General features: G+C 46.0%; 1 protein-coding gene across 2 annotated transcripts in view; it reads left to right on the top strand.

Annotated features, from left to right (window-relative positions):
* Positions 1–13954: 13954 nt before the first annotated feature.
* Hsd17b3 (hydroxysteroid 17-beta dehydrogenase 3) overlaps positions 13955–16026 on the top strand; it is a 30264-nt gene continuing 28192 nt past the window's right edge. The window contains exon 1 of one of the 2 annotated variants that reach the window (XR_013429891.1): positions 13955–14168. Coding sequence is in view for 1 of the 2 variants with exons in the window: in XM_078030546.1 (XP_077886672.1) it covers positions 14015–14168 (154 nt within the window). In the remaining variant the exon portion in view is untranslated. The remainder of the gene's footprint in view (positions 14169–16026) is intronic. The other variant, XM_078030546.1, reaches the window with a different exon arrangement.

Genomic DNA, 16026 nt, shown 5'->3' with positions numbered 1-16026 from the left:
ACCATGCAAGTCCCTGTGGCTGTGAACATTCAGCACGGCCAACTTAGTGTCAGCCTTGGTGGCCCAGGGTCTGCCTTTACCAGCACTGCCCTGACCTTAGGCGGCACAGTGTGGCATAAGGCCTTATTTGCTGGGGTAGGAAGGAATAGTAAGCAAAAGACTTTGTTCTGGAACCTAAATCTGGGTTGGTGACACCCAATACTGGGCAGGCCCCAGAGCCCCCTCTCTAGATCTGGCTGCAGAGGAGTCTCTGGGACAGCTCCAGGGCCAGATGAAGCCCGTTCTATTGGACTTCTAGTCTAGCTAGTGCCATGTGAGGCTGGTTGTAGCAGCTTGGGCTGTGAGTCCACTTCCGTGATGGGCAGTCCACAAAAGCCCTTGTCCCAAAGGGGTGGGGCAGTGGCCCTGGTGGGCTGGAGCATGCCCTGGTCCTGTGGAGTCCACCAGGCTGGCATGGGCCTAGGCACATGGTGGCAGCCCAGCCTGGGCCCGAGGTGAACACTCTCCACGCAGTGCCTCCACTCTGAACCTCTGAGCATCCACCATCTGCCCATCTGAACCCCTGGGAAGCTGGGACTGCAGGTGAACATGAGAAAATGGGAACAGGGCAGACCCGAATGGAAGTTCAGACTCAAGCGTTGACCAATCGCATTAGTGCTTTTCCAAATCCCGATTAGCATAAATCTCAACCAATAGCGTTGACCTCAGTACTGTATGAACCCCTAGATTAGCACACTCAAACGCAGCACCTCTTGGGTCCCCTCTTGCCCTGTGGAAGTTCTGTTTCTATTCACACTTGAATAAATCCTACTCCTCCACTCACTCATCCTCATCTGACTATTTCCATTTTCGTATTCACGAAACAAGAACCTGGGAGGAAATTGGTGGTGAGCTTCTGGAGTCTGCTGCAGGCCTGGGGTGCACAGCCTGCCATTAGGAGCCGCATCATGCCACTCCACGGTTTGCCAGCTGCGACCCTCAGAGCTGACAGCGGCTGCATCCCCTGCCTTGGTTAGCTGCTCACACTACAGTAGGCTTCCTCGGCTGCAGAGGCCTGCAGCTCACACAGGCCCACCCACCAGCAGAAGTGGAGTCAGACTCTGGTTTCACTACCTCAGCGTTGTGCTGGTCTTGGTGGGCCGTGGGTTTAGGGTAAGATTCAGCTTGGTGGCATTGGTGAACATGTGTGACACAGGAGCCCCGGGGACGTTCCATCTAAAGTCACTGACCCTAGACAAATTAGTAAAATTAGAAATGAAAAAGGAGATATCTTCAGAGACATCTCTGAAACCCAGAGGGCCACTGGGGACTACTTTAAAATGTTTCAATAACTTGGAAAATTTAAGAGAAATAGATAATTCGTAGATACATACAATCGACCAAAATCGAATCAAGAGGATACAGAGAACGGACTGGTAATAAGCAATGAGATGGAAGCAGTAATAACAACAAAGAAAAGGACCAGATGGATTCCAAGCCAGATTCTATCAGACTTTAAGAGAGGAACTAATTCCAAAGCTTACCAAATTATTCCACAGAATAGAAAGTGAGGGAACATTGCTCAGATCATTCTAGGAAGCCAGCATCTCGAATATCAAAACCAGATAAAGACTCATTAAGGAAATAAAATTACAGGTCAATATCTCTAATGAACATAAATGTGGGAATCCTTAATAAAATATCATCAATTCTTACCCCAAAACACATTAAGAAGATTGTACATCATGATCAGATTGGTTTCATTCCAGGAATTCAAGGATGGTTCAACATGTGCAAATCAATAAACCTGATTCATCACCTAAGAAGAATTAAAGACAGAATTATCATCGTCTCAATAGATGCAGAAAGAACCTCTGAAAAATTCAACACCATTTCATCTTAAAAACACCGAAGGGATTAGGGATAGAAAGAGCGTATCTAAACTTCATTAAGGTTCTGTATGACAAAACCAAGGCTAACGTCATAGTGAAAGCATTTGCTTTAAAATTAGGAACAAGACAAGATTCTACACTCACTGTGCCTCTTCAAGACACTGCTTGAAATTTTAGCCAGACCAATTAGGCAAGAGAAGGAAATAAAAGGGATACAAAGAGTCACGTCATCTCTATTTTCAGATGTTATGATCTCATACTGGAAAGATTTTTTAAAAACACAAAAAATTCCATCAGAAGATGTCTAGAACTAACTTAGCAGAAAATCTAGTGAAGTCACAGAATACAGAAATCAATGGCTGTCCTGTTCAGCAATAATAAATCTGCTGAAAAAGAAATCAGGAAAACATGGGAGAAGCCCTTTGCTGGCTAGTCCCCTGACAGAGGTTTTATATCTAGAATATATAAAGAACACAAAAAGCCTAATACCCCAAACCAAATAACCCAGTTCATAAATGGGCAAGTGAACTAGATAGACATTTCGCAAAAGAAGAAATACAAATGGCCGACAAATGTATGAAAAGATGTTCAACATCTCTAGTAATCAGGGAAATGCCAATCAAAACTATGGTGAGATTTGATCTCACCCCAGTCAGAATAGCAGTCATTAAAAATACAAAAAAAAAAAAATACTAAATGCTGGTGAGGATGTGAGGAAAGAAGAAATACGTTTACACTGTTGGCAGAATTGTAAATTAGTAGAATCACCACCGAGTACAGACTTCTCAAAAGACTAGCAAGGTAACTGTCATATGAGCCTGCTGTACCACTTCTTAGGTTTATCCAAAAGAATTAAAGTCAGCATACTATAGCAATGCATGCATTCCGCGTCTACAACAGCACGATTCGCAGTAGCAAAATTATGATTACTCTTATTCTTTAGTACTGACATCGTAAGCAAAAGACTTTGTTCTGGAACCTCAAACTGGGTTGGTGACATCTGCTCCAGGGATTTCACAGTGCATCGTCTTCCTCAGCCTGCAATCCTTAGTTAATGAGCATTTTCAACATGAATAAGGATGAATCACCCTGAAAGAAGAGAGAGGGGAAAGTGAGCTGCCCTTGCTACATAAAGTCTTGTTACTAATTGGCTTCTTACCAAGTCTAGCATAGAAGACACTGATTTTTTTAAAAATTTCTTGTAGTTGTAGATGGACAGCGTGCCTTTATTTTATTTGTTTATTTTTAAGTGGTGCTGAGGATCGAACCCAGTGCCTCACATGTGCTAGGCAAGAGCTCTGCCACTGAGCTGCAGCTGCAGCCCCTGATTTCTTTTGAAAATGGTTTAAAACACATTTTTACTCATTTATATTTTGGGTACCAGGGATTGAGCCCAGGGGTGCTTTAACCACTGAGCCACATCCTTAGCCCTTTTCATTTTATTTATTTTTTATTTATTTGGAGGAAGTTGCTAAGTTGCTGAGGCTGGCTTTGAACCTGTGATTCTCCTGCCTCAGCCTCCTGAGCTGCTGGGATTGCAGCTGTGTACCCCCATGCTGGCTAAATTTTTTTTTTTTTTTAAAAGTGGTGCTTGGAATTGAACCCAGTGCCTTACACATGCCAGGCAAGCACTCTACCACTTAGCCACATTCCCAATAAAACTGTGATTCTTAAAGTGGAATTTATGTCTGTGAACCATATCTAAAAAAAATCTAAATTGAGTAGAAGAGGACCTGGTAAATAGGGAGTGTTCAAGACATAATTGTTGACTACAGATCTGCATGAACCATATAATCCAGGGGCAAGCTGAACGATGGTCTCATTTGCTTTTCTCCAATCCATTTTCCCTAATGTACTTCCATAAAATGTAAATGAGGCTGAAGTTCTCTCTTCCAGGTAAATTAAACAAAAATTAAACTTGGAACGTTCACAAGAGTCTGTTCAGCTGGGGGTGGGTCTCTGTTCTCTCCCTCCCTGTCCCTCCACATTCTCACCTCTGGTGTGAGAAAGCATGGAGTTGAGCAAGGTAGGCTTTGGTTTGCTTATAGGTTGTTTCCTGGAAGAGTGCATATCCAGGACAACTGGGGACTTGAGGTGACAGGCAAAACCAGGCATGGTGGGTGAGCTGAAAGGAGGCCAACATGGCCTTGGAAGGTAATAGGAAGGAGCAACAAAGAAGTTCCATCATCCTTTGGTATCCACAGGGCAAGTGAACTAGATGGACATTTCACAAAAGAAGAAATACAAACGGCCGACAATGATGAAAAGATGTTCGACATCTTTAGAAATCAGGGATTCATTCTAGGACCCCGGGGGACACCCAAGTCCAAGGAGACACATGTCCTTTTATAAAATGGCACAGTATCTGCATATAACTGGTGCACAGCCTCCTGCATACCACCTTAAATCACCTCTAGCCTACTTACAATACCTGATCCAGTATAAATGCTATTGTAAGTCGTTGTTATATTGTTTAGAAATAATGACAGGAAAAAAAATCTGCACATGGTCAGTTCAGGTGCCATTTTGGGGAATGTTTTGATTCCTGGTTGGTTGGCTCTGTGAATGCAGGATCCCCAGCAGAGAGAGACACCTCTATTTACCCCACCTCTTGCATTCCCAGGGTGTTCTTGATCAGCTGCTAAAGAGGGGGCCCTTTGGGGTAGCAGTCTGAGCTTGCACACTCTTCCTCCCAGGTTTCCTTAATAATGATCACATTTGCAGGCTAACACTGTCAGCGACAACTTCCATTTCTTTACTCCCTGTTGTAGGAAACACGAAATTGTGGGAGTTGATGCCTCCGTCCTCTTCTCCCGCTGGTTTCCGGCTCTTCTGCTTCTCAGGGCTGGGGCGGGAACCCAGGGCTTCCCACATGCTGGGCAGGCGCCTGCCCTGTGCTACTCCTCAGCCCAGTCTCCCAGCTCTTCCCACCCAAGTGTCCCTTAGGTGTTGCTCCCACAGTTGAAGGCTTTGGAAAATTAAAGAACAATAAGATTAGACTCATAAGCATTATAAAGTATTATTATGTGCTTTTTGGACTTTATCAAAAGGGTGCGCCTGCCGGTCAGAGCGTCTCATCGGCACGAGAGGAACGCTGCCGACCAACCGACTTGATTGATTGAATTCTAGACCCAAGCCAGGAGAGTGGGTGCATCTTTCTTGGCCTTTGTGGCTTTGAGATGGAAAACTGTGCTGGAAGTTTGGCTTTCGGGGGGGGGGGGTGGATCCTAAAAATAACTGGAGGGCGGCCAGTATTCTTGTTCTCAGGAACTCGCCAGCAGTTCAGGACTTTAGTTTGGGACAGTTCCTTTAGATTGAGTTTTTCATGCGTTTCTGTCTCAGTGCAGGGCATTGGCTTTGAGAGTGGGAGGTGGATGAGGTTACCATGGTTACAGGTGGAGGAGGTGGCCCGGAGCTTGTGCATTTAGTCTAGAAAACAGACTGTGGGATTGGCGACAACTGGACCACTGGACTCTCCCAGCCGTGACGTTGTTCTCCTGTTGGGACAATGTAGGGAGGCTGTGGCTGTGTGATGGTGGCTTCTGGAATCTCGTGACCTGGGGTGACATCCTGCCTCTGCCAATTTAAAAAAGCCATTGTAATGGGGTATTATTTAAGTAAATTGCCAATTCTGAGTGTACGATTTAATGATTTTTGGGGGTGTATGTGTGTAAATTCAGAAAGTTGGGCAACCTTCACCACAACCCAATTTTAGGACATGGCCACCGTGGCCCAAAGACCTCTCCCACCCACGTGCAGTCAGTTCTCATCCCCAGAGCCAGCCCTGGGCAACCGCTAACCTGCTTTGTATAAAGACACTTCAGTTTACTGTACCGCCACAGAGGCGTGAAGGCAAACATGGCTTTCATTGTATCCTTATGAGTACTAAGAACAACTTCCAGTTTTATGTACTCCTTTATGTGTCTGCAGTATTTTATTCACCCAGTTGACATTTCCAATAACACATGAGGTCCCATATTCTACTCATTTGCACACTAATTGGCTTTTCGCTTTCTTTTACTTCCAGATGTCCTTTGATCTTAGAGTTGGTGCATTGTGTCTGTGCTTGGGGCCCGTATCTGCCTGGGTTTACCTGACTTACTATGGGTGTATCTATACCTGCCTCCGCTCCTCCCGACCTGTGATGGAGAGAGGCTCCCTGGGGAACCTGGTTGTGTGAGTCAGCTGTCCGTCACTATAACAAAGGCCTGACATAATCAACTTGCAAAGAAAAAAGGTTTATTTTGGCTCCCAGTTTTGGAGGTCTCAGTCCATGATTGGTTGGCGTGCTGCTTTGGGCCTGGTGGGAATGTGATGGAGCAAAACCATTCATATCATCACCAGATGTCAAAGGAGGGAAAAGAGGCTGGGGTCCCCAATCCCACTGACCCAGGTGCCCCCCACTAGGACACATTTCTTTTTTATTTTATTTGTGGTGTTGGGGTGAAACCCAGGGCCTTCTGCATGGTAGGCCAGAGCTCTACCACTGAGCTACCACCCATGCCCAGGCTTCGCTTCTTAAAATTTCCACCACCTCCCAATAGTACCCACCCGGAAATCAAGCCTCCGGCAGCGTGCCTTTGGGGGCGCTCAGCACCCACGCCAAGGCCTGGGAGATGGAGTTCTGCTCATGCTTCCCCTCAGCCTCCGTTCTTCCCCATCACCACCAAACACGTGCTCTGGGAGTTTGTCGCTTTCTAGGCCAGACTTGTCATTTTAATAGAAGCAATTTTAATACAGACTGAGAAACGTCACATTAAAACCTGGATTTTTGGTATCACCTAAAAGAAAAAAAATCACGATTTATCACATGGTCTAGAACTTCCACAGGACTGAGGCCGGCTGTGGAGGTGACAATTGTACCTACTGTGTGTCCGTACTGAAGGGGCTCCGCGTAGGTCTGTTTCATGGATCCGCGTTGCGCCTGCCGACCTTGACTGCAGTCAGGAGGTTGCCATCCTTTCCAGAAGACATGGACAGTGGCCAGACGCATGCCAAGGAGAGATTTTTAACTACGTTTTATTGAACTCCAATGATGAAAGTTTGACATGGGGTTGATGTTTGTCCGGCTGCATTTCTTGAGTAGGGAAGAAAACAGCCGTTGCCGTGTCTGGCGGAATCACGTGTGTCCCCCGTGAAGGTGTGATTTTAATTTAATTGATCAAGGTCCTCCTGCGCCAGCTCGGGTTGCCGTAACAAAGCCCCATAGCCTGGGGGGCTGGAATGACACATTTTCTTCTCTCACAGTTCTGGAAAGTCCAAGATCCAGGTGCTGGCCCATTTGGTTCCTCTTTCTGGCTTGAAGATGGCCGTCTTCTTGCTCCGTCTTCATGTGGTAGAGGGAGGAAGAAAGGGGGAGCTCGAGAGAGGGAGAAGGAGGGAGAGGGCAGGGGAGAGGAGAGATCGCGTGTGTCTTCTTTCAAGGGCACTAACCCATCACGAGGGGCCCAACCTCAGGACCTAATCGCTCCATCTCCAAATACCATCACATTGAGGGTGAGAGCTTCAACATAACGAATTGAGGGGGAGCAAGGACACAATTCCATCCACAGGGTCTTGTGCGTAGTGAAGCACAAGCTTATCTAAAAGCTTTGCTTGTGATTTGTCTGTTATATGGGACTGGATATGTTTTTCGGTGTTGACAAGTGAAGATGGGCAAGTCTTGGTGTGGGACCCAAGCGTGCAAGTGAGTTGCTGACTTAAAACCCAGATATAATTTAAGGTAGAAATATGTACAGCGAGATGAGTTTTGAGGAGGGTGTACCCCATGAACGCAAAGTCACCACGTGCAGAGCATCTCCACCCACAGGGAAGACATCCTCAAGACTCTCCAATCTCTGCCCCTCTATCAGGCAACCAGTGTTCTGGTTTGTTTTGCTGAAGATCAGATCTGCCTGCACGTGTTCCTAGTGGGTACAAGTGGTAGGCAGCTTCTAAGACAGCGCTCAGTGATCCTGCTTCCTCACTTTCTAACCCTGACCCCAACCCTATGGCTGTGGGCTGGACCTAGAAATTTGCTTCTAGGGCATAGAATACAGCACAAGGGAGGAGAGGACCCTTCCAAGATTAGGTTAATGTGAGGGGGGAGCGTTTGTCTTTCCCCTCTCTTTCTCTGACTCTTCTCACCTGTCTGTTGGGGTGAAGGTGACCGCCATCTTGTGAGCTACTCTATGAAGAGGCCTACACTGCTCGGAATACCTGGGGAGGAATGTGCTCCAAGCCAGAAACATCCCAGAGAGCTTTGAGGAGCTCTTGCCCCTGTTGGACTTTAAGAGACCTCGGCCCTGGCTCCACCTTTACCATCGCCTGTGGAAGACTTGGGGCCAGAGACCAGCTGGTCTGTGGGTTGGGTTTCTGGGTTGCCAACCCCCAGAAGCCATGAGATAGTAAATGGCTTTCTCTTAAGCCACTACGTTTGGGGTTGATTTGTTATACAACCTAGATAATGAAAAGCAGTACTTTTCTGTGTTTGGCTTTGTTGGGGATCCGAAAACAAGACCCCCCTAAGCATGGCGCTTTGGTGTGCCAATTCCTCCAAACTTGGGAATTTAGAAAAGCAGCAGTTACCGGGAGAGCCTTTCTCTGAAGTTCTCCTGCTGATCTGAGGTCAGATTCTCCAGAAGACAGTTGATCGCTGGGAATCCCTTCCCCAGATATTCCATCAGCTGGAAGAGACTGAAACCTATGGCAAGAAGGAAGACCAAGAAGGAAGAGCTGACCCTGTGTCCGGAGCCCAGACAGACCTTGTCACAGATTATCACCATTTTCCAGTTCATCCATCTCCCCTGAAAATCATTCCCTCTTCCTTGAACCTGCCTGCTCCCCCCCTTCCCTGGGAGAGGGCCGATGAGCTTCCAAATCCCACTGGGTTATTGGGGATCCCCTTCCTGGGATGCCCCCAGGCACATGATAGATCTGGAGCCTCGTTTCCTGTTAAGATTCTAGCAAACATTTCCAGCATGAGGGAAAGTGGTAACCCGGAGAGACGAGGGGGCACCCAGCCACGGGAGATCCACGGTTGCTGAGGGGGTGAATGGATGGAGCTTTGGTGCTGCTGATGGTGTGGAGGCAGAGGCTGAGGCCAGGAAGAGGCCACTGTAAGAACCTCCCTCCACGGGGCTGAGGCCCCAGAGGCTTTCATTCTCTCAGGCTAAGAGCGATCCAGAAGAGACACGGGTTGTAAGGAAACGGCACGGAGCCGCAGGTGGAGGGGGCCAGGAAGCCAGCTGAGGGTCTGTCCACCCAGGTCGGCATGCTGTCTTGGGCAAATTCACTCTCCCAGAGTTGGTAGAAGAGAGAGAAGGAAGGAAGGAAAGAAGGAAAGAAGAACTCAGGCTTTCCAGCCACAAATTGAGTTTGAATTGGGTGCAAACTGGTGGTTCATCTGGGCACCAGGAAAGAGGGCACCCTGGGTGGGAGCCAGAAGGGCCAGGAGACCACGGCAGAAAGACCCCAGGTATTGGATCATATGACGGAGATTAGGATTCGACTGTGCTAAATAAAGGAAAGTCAAAAGTAATGCATCTCCGTGGAAGAAACACCATCCTCTAAAAAAGAACCAGTTTTGAAAAGGCAGAAAAAGAACTTCCAGAAACAAAATTAAGACCATTTCTGGTTGAGCAGTGACCGGGCACAACTGAAGAGAGAATTAGTGAACGCGGACCTGATAGTGAAATGAGGAGGCCTCAAGCCCAAGGTCAACAACAAAACAACAACAACAACAAACGGGAAATACAGGTTGAGCACCCCTAATGCAAAACTCCCAAACTGGAAATGCTTCCAAATTCTCGAATTTCTGAGGGTGGATAGGAAACCACAGTGGTAGATTCCACCCCTGACTCTGTGTGACTGGTGGCAATCTAACTGCAGTGTGCTAAGGAGTTCTGGGTGGTTATTTCAGGCTTTGCATAGAATATATGAAACATAGGTGGACTTCCTATGGTCCCATCCCCAAGATATATGGCTCTGTACATGCAAATTTTCCAAAAGCTGAAAGAAAAGGAAAAAGAAAAATGGGTCCCAAGCATTTCTGGATAATCGATACTTAACCTGTGCACGGAAGGAAATAGCAAAAACCACCCAGAACAATGGCCAGGGGAAAGGAAAAAGAAAATAGCACAGAGAAAAAATACAAACAGCCCTTAGACCTACGAAAATATCTTCAACTCCACTAATGAAATAATTTAAGCCGAATGAGGTGGCACACATCTGTGGCCCCAGCTACTCAGGGGTGGAGGCCCGAGGACGTGAAGCCTGAGGCTGGCCTGAGAAACTCTCTTAAAAACAATGAAGATAAAAAGGGTGGGGTGTCAGAGCACCCCTGGGTTCAACCTCCAGTATCACAGGGGTCAGATGGGGAGGAAGAATTTAAAATCAAAATAACATCGTATGCTGTTTCTCACCTTGCAGAAAAACCCCAAAGCTTCACACCCTGCTCTACTGCCAGGGCCATAGATCACCCTCCTCTACTGTTTGGAAGAATTCAAAATTCAGCCTGATGGCAGCTCAGGAGAAAGTTTGTTTTTTTAAGTTGCTTCTTTAAGTTGCTTTCTGACCAGACACCACGAGTTCTCTTCTTGTTTGGTTCCTGGTTCCTGTCTGACCTTTAGCCCAACAGAGGAACATCTTTCAGACATTTACAATCTGAGTGCAAGTCAGCTGAGAGGAAGCAACTCAGAGAGGGATCCCAGACCAGGACGGCTGTCCTTCACCGTCCTCAGAGAGAAGCGGCATTTCTACCCGCGAAACCTGCAGCCCTTCATGGACTCTCTCACCTCTAAATATTTCTAAACTTCTGCAACAACGATTACCTCTGCCACGGTTTATTTTGAAGCATAATTAAGTTAATCAATACAAATTGATATAAATTAAATGGAAGCATAATTGTGTCCTAAAAGCACTAATTGTTAAGTCCAGCGCATATTGGCAAATGAATTCACCCATGTGTGACCATCAGCATAACCAACTTATAGAAAGTCTCCGTCACCCCAAAGAAGTTCCTTTGGCCACTTTCTCAGGCCTCTATTATTTTGTTTCCCATCACCCGACCTGTTTTGCGTGTTCTAGAATTTTACTTAAATGGGAGCATAAAGGGAGCATTCTTTGGTGTCTGGCTTTATCAACTTAGTATAGTGTTCTGGGTATTTGTGCAGTTGTGTGTACTAGTAGTTGATGTTTTGGCTGAGTAGTGTTCCTAGTTTGCTCTCTAAACTATAAGTCACATTCTATTTTTGTTTACTCATCCACCTGTCCAAAAATATTTGGCTCATTCTTTATTTGGGGCCTTTATAAATAAAGTTGCTGCTGTGAATATTCATGTGCAACAAAAAGTTCAACAGGAAGGAAAATTGGACATATTTGAATATTTAGCTTAAGGACATAAGAAGTTACCTTCGGGCCAGCAGTTTTCCTCCCAGGGGGACTGCACAAAGCCACTGATCATAGCACTTTTTGTATTAGCAAAAGACTGGGGACCATCAAAGAGTATGTGTAGGGGTGTCCATGAGTATGGTGCATCTTCATCAGAGTCCTATGAGGGTGTAAAAATAACCAAAAGGAAAGAAGACATCTATATCTACTGGGGGGCAATTACAGAATCTGTTGTTAGGTAAAAAGCAGCAAGGTGCAGAAAAGAATGTGGTGCTGGAGTTCATTAAAAAAATAAAATACAGGGGCTGGGGGTGTGGCTCAGGGGCAGAGCGCTTGCCTAGCACGTGGGAGGCACTGGATTCCATCCTCAGCACCGAATATAAACAAATAAAGGTCCATCAACAACTAATAAAATATTTTTTAAAAATACAGACAAGTAGTAAAAATTTGTATGTACGTGTGTGTGTATTACACATAATGACTCGTCTGTATTCGTAGAGATGTGTATGCATATGAATGTGTGTTCTTAGAAATATGAATGTGTGTGTTCACAAATGGATGAATAATAAAAACTGAATAAAAGTTTGAGGTTACCTTTAGAGAGAGGAAGCAATGGGAACAGAGGGCATTAAGATCAACTCAAGACTTTTCTCAATGCCTCTTCCTTTGTAAATTTGACTTTGAAACTATGTGGCTGTTTTACACATTCATAAAACAAAATTAAATCACAAAGAATAAAAAAGATATAATTTCTTTAAAAAATAAAAGAAACATTAGTATATATATATCCCAGACATAAAAGCAAACGTAATGCTAGGATTCAAGATGATCCGTATCAGAGAAGGATGATCTGAATACAGAATCAAGTATATTAAGTGTGGGCTGGGGATGTGGCTCAAGCAGTAGCAAGCTCACCTCACACGCGTGGGGCACTGGGTTCGATCCTCAACACCACATAAAATAAAAATAAAGATGTTGTGTCCACTGAAATCTGAAAAAAAAAATAGTATATTAAGTAAAACTCATATAATCCTAAATTCTAATGACTCATGAAGTATATTCACTTAAAAAAAAAAAAGGTTTTCCTAGTTTTGTCCCAGAAAGACTTATAAATAGTGACAAATTCAGTAACAGCTAATAGGTGTTCAAACCATGGTATCAAGCAGGTCATGCTAGTTTGGATGTCAGCCAGGGTGACTAGCTGAAGTGATGAATCTGAATTTCCTCAGCATGTGGCAAGTCCATAAGGTCAAGAGATCAGAGGACATCACCAAGGAGTGAGCGAATAAAAGAGCAGAGGGTCAAGGGCTGACTCTCGGGAAGTGATGGTGTCATGTCCTTGAACCTCCAGAACCGTGAACTAAATAAACCTCTTTTCTTTACAAATTATCCAGCCTCAGGCATTTTGCTCTAGCAACCTGAAACAGATGAAGACCGTCATAAAGAAGAATTAAATCGTGGCATTTACTGGTAAATGGGTGGAAATAGAGACCATCGTGCTAAGTGAAACAAGTCAGATGCAGAACGTCGAGGGCCAGGTGTCTTCTCTCATCTGTGGAAGCTGGAGCAAAACAAGGGGAAATAGGAGGTGGAGACTGGATGTCATAGAGACACAGGGAAGACCAGTGGAGCAGAAGGAGGAGAAGGAGATTGGAGGAGGAGGGATGGGAAAGGGGAGGAAATGTGCATGTATCAGCACGCCACAGTGAATTCCACCTTGCTCCAAGACGGAGACCCTGCTTCATTACTGTTATGTCCCCAGGGCCTTGAACAGGGGCCGCCATCTGTAGGCAGCCGGCACCTACTTGTTGAATGAACGAATGAGTGACTTGATCTGGCATCCGTTTTGGTTTCTGGATCACCCAGTTTTTCATTTACTATAACAAAATATCGGAGGCAGGCTAACTTTATAAAGAAAAGAGGCTTATTTAGTTCACAGTTTTGGAGGCTGAAAGTCCAACCAGCGTGGTGTAGGCTCTGGTGAGGGCCCCCCTGGGCTGCACAAGCGTATGGTGGGTTACAACAGAGCAGCAGCCGCGGCTTGAAACCGGAACTCAGAGAGATTCAAGGGTTGGGGTCAGGCAGTGATGAGCACTTGTTCTTGAGAGAACTCTCTAGGTGGTCAGGATTCCCCTCCGAGGGAAAGCCCCTCTGCCTAAGGACCTAGGGACCTCCCGCCAGGCCTTACCTAGAGTTCCATTGCTCCTCACGTCCCCATGCTGGGGGCGACGCTTCCACCACAGAGTCGTTGTGAGAACAGACCATAGCAGTTCCCGATCCCAGAACTCTGGGCTGCCCTTTCTTCACTGTCTTCCTTTCCTTCATGTCCACTTTTAAATTTTTATTTTTTTAAACCAGGGGCGCTTGCACGTGGAGCCACATCCCCAGCCCTTTTTCAAATTTTTATTTTATTTTATTTTATTTTTTGGAGACAGGGTCTCCCTAAGTTGCCTAGGGCCTCACTAAGTTCCCGAGGCTGGCTTTGAATGTGTGACCCTCCTCCCTCAGCCTCCTGAGTCACTGGGATTACAGGCAGGGCCACCAGCTTGCCCACGGTAACAAAGCCCGACAGTGCTCTGAAGATATTAGAAACAATACTTCATTCAAAGGCCCGTGAATCAGAGGTTGTGTAAAGATGTTACTTTAATCTCAATGTCCCAGAGTTAATGGAATTCACCCAGGGACTCCCAGAAGGAGGTTTGCCGTCCCCTAGGTGGCCCCACCCCAGGAGGGGACAGGGCCAGGCCGGAGACAGCACCTGCGGCCATACTGTCATGGGGGAGACTCTGGAACAGTGCTTCATTCTCCTCGGGCTGCTGGTGTGCCTGGCCGGCCTGGCAAAGTGCGTGAGATTCTGCAAATGCGTTTTACTGAGCTTCCGGAAAGTCCTGCCGAGGTCTTTCTTGCAGTCGATGGGACAGTGGGCAGGTAAGGGGGGGGGGCTGTCCATCTCTCATTTATTTTATTATTCCTGCTCATTCCTATTTATGTCCCCAAAGATATAGCGCCTCTTTTCTCATAGGTCTATCTCCATCCTTTGGGAATTTCAGTTCAATCGAATTTAATTGGGAAGTCTAGAAAGCGTGAGTGAAATCAGAATTGTCCACCAAGCAAGATGTGGTGGACTGCCCCCCTCAACTCCTGCTGTGCACCTGTCCCCCCAACGTCACCCCCTGGGTTTTCTTCTTCTTAGCGTGATGATCTCTCTCTGATGACACAATTAATAAAACAAAGGCAGAAACTTCTGTAGCCACATCTCTGTAGATTCCTAGACCCTAGGTCATGCCCATTTTGCTAAGGGGTATCTCAAAATTCTGAAATACAAATAATGTTGATTTACTTCATTAGAAAATAAGACTGGCCAGGCCCCCAATGAAGTGAGGGTATTGCCAAATCAAGGCCGCGGAGATGGCTGTGGCGCTGTGTCCTCAAGATGTCAGATGTGGCACCTGGGCTTGGTTCTCACTGATCACAGTGCTGTCTGTCACCCCGAGGGATGTGTCTGGCGGAACCACCGTGTGGGATTTTAGCCCCTGACCGGGTTAAGGTGACGACCATGAGGTCACGGCTTTAGCATCTCCTTGAAGGAAATGCTAAGGTCTTTAGAAATACCATCCAGGGCTGGGGCTGGGGCTCAGAGGTAGAGCGCTCGCCCAGCATGTGTGAGGCCCTGGGTTCGAGCCTCAGCACCACATAAAAATGAATAAATAAAAATAAAGGTATTAAACAAAACAAAACAAAAAAAAACCTTTAAAAAAAGAAATATCGTCCAGGCTAAATAGGAAAGACTGTAACACCGTTATGGGGCTTTCAGAGAAAAACACAGAATACCCAGTTAAGATGCAGTTTCGGATAAACAAGTTCTGATTTTTTAATATATTGCAATCCGAATATTGCACGGAATGCATTGTACTAAAATATTATTGGTTGTTTACCTGAAATTCAAATTGACGGGGCATCCTGTATCCTTCTTTGCTAAACCTGGCAACTTTACAAACATAGCAATGGAAATTTAAAAACATTACCACATGGAACATTGTCTACAATGACCCGTGGATTTATAACCCATGCTGCCTGCGTGTGTGTGTGGGTGTGTGTGTGTGTGCGTGCACACGTCTCCCCTGCTGGGAGGGCATGCTGTTTCCAGTGAACTTACCTAGTTCTGAGGCCTGGATATTCTGGTTCCAAATGTCCTGCTCCACACAGACTCAATGCTCACACGCTGGGTGGACTCAGGACTCTGCTCAGCCCCTGCCCCCTGATGTAGGATGCAGCCCCCCCCCACAAAAAAAAAAAAAGTTCAAATGGACCAGAGAATTAGACCACTTGTGGACTCAAGGTGTAAAACCTAACTTTAAAAAATCTTTTTTTGGCACTGGGGATTGAAACCAGGGAGCTTTAACCACTGGGCCACATCTCTAGCCCTTTTTAAAAAACTATTTAATTTTGGATAGGGCCTCAGTGAGTTGCTTAGGGCCTTGAACCTGCCATCCTTCTGCCACAGCCTCCCAAGCTGCTGGGATTACAGGTGTGTGCCACCACATCTGGCCAGCCTCACCTGTTTTTATGAGTAAGAGGGAGTAGAGTTATTGCCAGCAAGAGTAGAATGTTGCTGAGGCACAGAGAGACTTCAGGGAGGACAAGTGGGGACAACAGGAAAACCCGTCACTAGAGACAGAAGTTTTCAACTTTACAGATGACAGTACCCTGAGCTCCAAGCTTGATTTCCTTAATTATTTCCCTGGTATATATCTGAATAGGCTTGTGGTCCCAAAGTCAGGTAGCA

This window comes from Ictidomys tridecemlineatus, chromosome 13, assembly GCF_052094955.1.
Source record: "Ictidomys tridecemlineatus isolate mIctTri1 chromosome 13, mIctTri1.hap1, whole genome shotgun sequence".
NCBI classification, from domain to species: domain Eukaryota; kingdom Metazoa; phylum Chordata; class Mammalia; order Rodentia; family Sciuridae; genus Ictidomys; species Ictidomys tridecemlineatus.
This window is presented reverse-complemented; position numbering and strand designations above follow the sequence as displayed.